Source organism: Cibotium barometz, chromosome 50 (assembly GCF_041138505.1).
Source record: "Cibotium barometz isolate CiBa-2024 chromosome 50, ASM4113850v1, whole genome shotgun sequence".
NCBI classification, from domain to species: domain Eukaryota; kingdom Viridiplantae; phylum Streptophyta; class Polypodiopsida; order Cyatheales; family Cibotiaceae; genus Cibotium; species Cibotium barometz.
Genome location: NC_141095.1, coordinates 490,311 through 494,209, shown reverse-complemented (window position 1 = coordinate 494,209; position 3,899 = coordinate 490,311). Strand labels below are relative to the sequence as shown.

Genomic DNA, 3,899 nt, shown 5'->3' with positions numbered 1-3,899 from the left:
AATCAACACATCAAAATACATTTGTTTTGGACTCTTTAGATTGTAGGTACTCTAAAATCATTTCAATGCATAACCATGGCAACAATATACACACCAAAACATAATATAATTTTCAATGTTTCACTTTACATGTGCCAGAAAAAAAAATCTCAACCGATCAAAATAAAGGTAATGCTTGAGAGTAACGACTATTTAGCAACTTAAATATATAGGTGTGTTCCTTGAAATTACAAGTTATTTAACAAAGGAATTTCAATACCAATGAGGGAAAATGCAATGCAAGGAATCAAGAAAGCAGGTGGAAGTGGCCTTCTCCATTTTCAAAAGGTGGGTTTCTTTTATTTATTTATTTCAAAAGGTGGGTTTCTTTTACTTATTTATTTCAAAAGGTGGGTTTCTTTTGAATGACGTCAATTTGTCGGTAAATGTAGGTGTGCTATAAATATGTAGGGAAGTTTGTTCTGTAGAATAAATAATAATACGTTAGAAAAGTTTGTTGTTCGTCTCTCTGTTCGTGTTCTCGCAGACACACACACAGAGAGAGAGAGAGAGAGAGATGGCCGACGGACCCAAGTATGCGTACCCCCCTCCAGGTTATCCTTCGCAGGGCTACCCTCCTCAACAAGGTATGCACAGATCGTGTGTGTGTGCGCGCGCGCGTGAGTGTGTGTGTGTGTGTGAGAGAGAGAGAGAGAGAGAGAGAGAGAGAGAGAGCGCTTTCACATGGTGGCAGAATTGCTTGAGATGATGTCGGTTTTGCTTGCTGAGTGAGTGAGTGTGTGTGTGTGTGTGAGAGAGAGAGAGAGAGAGAGAGCATATGGTGCTGTGTTCTGCCTCTTTTCGCTTGTTGAGAAGGCCGGCCGCCTTCTGAGATGTGTAGCTCTGCCCTTGCAATGTGTTTTGGCAGGTTACCCTCCCCAGGGCTACTACCAGCAACCGCCCCCCCCTGTCGTACCCCCTCCCCAGTACTCTCAGCGTCCTCCGAGCCAGAACAGCACAGGCTTTCTTGAAGGCTGGTAAGAGTACTCTCTTAACCCCCTCTCCTCTCTTTCATCTTGTTGTCTACACTTTCAAAGAGCAATGTGGGTGTGCATGTGCAGCTTAGCTGCTCTGTGCTGTTGCTGCCTCCTGGATGAATGCTGCTGCGACCCCACCATCATCTTCAACTGATTCCACTATGATGTATATGTATGGCCATGGACTCCTAATACATCTCATGGTTTGTACCATTATGGGGGCATTGAACAGATGTTCCTCTGGCTACCTTGGCTCTCGGCATTCGGTTTCGGCCGGTGGAATCGGAAGACATTTCTCCATGTTGTAATTCATAGCACACCTATAAAACATTTCAGAATCTGCTCTGCCGTCCTGCAAAGAAGTCTTAAGAGCCTACACGTTGCATATGTTTTTTTTTTTGGGTGTTTTTCTGTGTCAGCTTTCAGATATTGTGTTGCTTTTGCCAAAAGTGTTGCTTGCTCTCTTCAAAAGGGGACGATACTTGCTTTTGTTTTTAACTCTCTTCAAGGGGAGGGTACTTTAGTGGGCCAACAAGACGCATTGCTCCTTATTAGAAGTCATTTTTATTCTCTCTACCATAAAGTAAGGGTATAACAAACATTTTCAATTGGAAAAAGAGGTGCAACTTCCTTGTGCAAAGTGTTCCATGTGTTTGTTGATGGAATAAAATCAATCCAATGGCAAGCACCAACAAATGTTCATAGTGTGCAACATCCACGATGCGACAAAATGCACCAAAGAAGAACAAGGAACATGTGGTGGGAACAAAAAGTAAAAGTAAGAGAAGAAAGACATGAAAATTGATGTATTCAATTAGGAAAAGAGTAGCCCTTCTGCATGCACCATTCTTGAAGGTTATTATCACCTTTTATTCCTAGCCTACTACAAAGAAGCTTTGATTTTATTCAAACCAATTTGAATGGGAAGGAGATGGAAATTCTCTCTCTCTCTCTCTCTCTCTCTCTCTCTCTCTCTCTCTCAGAATTTCCTTCATATTTGTTGATGCTTCTTCTGTTGTTTTTAGGATTAACTCGAGATCCTAAATTTGATGGAGACGTAAAGACGTGCTATTGGACCCCGTGTATCCTTTGATTAGAATGCATTGGCTCTTTGATACTTTTGGTCTTCTACCTACCAAGATTTGGGGAGATATCACTATCCAAGGACTAGAAGGCATTATTATGCTCAATGATTGAACTCAATCTCAGACATGGGATTTCTCCTAAATAGTCATAGAGAAGAAAAGATGCATCAATTCAAGGAACATACAAATGGCCTAGATACACATAGTATTCTAAAAAAAGTTTAAGGTAATAACTCCAAAATAAAAAACTTCCGATGAAAAGTGCCTAGATAATGAAAAATGGAAGATTGTTTTTTAAAAAATTTTTGGCACTTAATATTTTCTTTCAACTAATGTCTTATATAGAGACTATTTTTGTAATAGGAATCTTTTTGAAATAATAAATGTTTTTTTAAATAAAAGTCTCTACCAAAAGCCACAAAATGACTTTTTCTCTACAAGATTAATGCTAAACTTCCATAGCCTGTAGTTTGATTTGTTAAGTCCATTTTTATGCCAAATAGGAATATGCAATTTTGTAATAGCATTGGATGGAGAATTTGTCAATGGATTTGGATTGGTTTCCTCAAATTCATTATAGAGCAACTTATAGTGTAGTGTAATTCAAAGCCTACGCATTGATACCATGCAAGAAAGCACAATGTGCATAATTTAGTTTACACTCATATTATGAGAATTAAATTTAGATTGATACACAACTTACATAATAAAAGGCAAGAATATAAAGGTCTTGAAATTTTGGGATTAAGAAAGATGACAGTTTTCCTAAGTGATGCATGATTGAGAGGGGAACCTAAATGTCGTAAAAATGATAGTGACAAGGGATAGCTATTGATCCATGAATACTAAATAATTTTTAGGATCAATGAGGGAATACATGAGCTTTATATAGAGCCCCTTGATGGTCCAATTAGTATGATTTTGAATCTTCAAATGAAAAAGGTCACACAAGAAGCAAGAAAGACAAAGCTAAGAAGGCACTCATCAAGGGCCGTGAAGATTGGGTAAGCTATAGTGTAAATCAATCCAATGTGGAAAGACAAACACAAGACACACATGAAGCAAAAAGGACACAAATGGAACTCCAATGTGGAAAGAAATATGTAAGAAGACTAATTAAGGACACAAATAGAGCTTACTCTGGAAAGACATATGTAAGAAGACTAACAAAGGAAACAAATGGAACTTTGATGTGGAAAGACATACATAAGAAGACTAACAAAGGACACAAAAGAAGCAAAAAGGACACACATGGAACTCGGCACTCAAGGATTGAGAAGGTGAGGTAGCCCTAGTAACCAATCCAATGTGAAGATAGAAAAAAGAACTCAACCTAGACATGGGATTTCTCCAGAATAGTCATAGAGAAGAAAAGATGCATCAATTCAAGGGATCAGATTGCCAAAGCATTAGAAAAAAACCCATACCACAAGAACCTTAATCAAAGGTGTCGAAGGCTCTAGGAAGGGCCTGGCTAACAAGGCACAAGGCGGTGAAAGCTCCAAGAAGGGATTAGTTCACAAGGCAGACAAGGCCATTCTAATTTACTTTTATCCAAAAGCAATGGAACCCTTCTTACCATGAGACCCTTATCCACCATGGGAGGGAGTCAAAAGTAAGAACAAGATCATGCATTCATATTTCTCTTTAATAACTTCTCACAAGATCATGCATTCATATTTCTCTTTAATAACTTCTCCAATCAATATTTATCTTGGGGCCTTGCATTGAATAATCCCAAAATTATGGAAGCTACAAGGAAATGTATGGAGAGGGATGAATTACCACCTCATAAGAA

At 38.6% G+C, this 3,899-nt stretch overlaps 1 protein-coding gene across 1 annotated transcript; it reads left to right on the top strand.

The window, feature by feature from the left end:
• The first annotated feature begins 481 nt into the window (after nt 1–481).
• LOC147609695 (uncharacterized) lies at nt 482–1,401 on the top strand. Its single transcript, XM_086787027.1, has 3 exons — nt 482–626; nt 908–1,016; nt 1,101–1,401. Exons 1-3 carry the CDS (start codon nt 557–559, stop codon nt 1,168–1,170), a joined length of 249 nt encoding a protein of 82 aa, XP_086643153.1. The 5' UTR covers nt 482–556; the 3' UTR covers nt 1,171–1,401.
• Nucleotides 1,402–3,899: the final 2,498 nt, after the last annotated feature.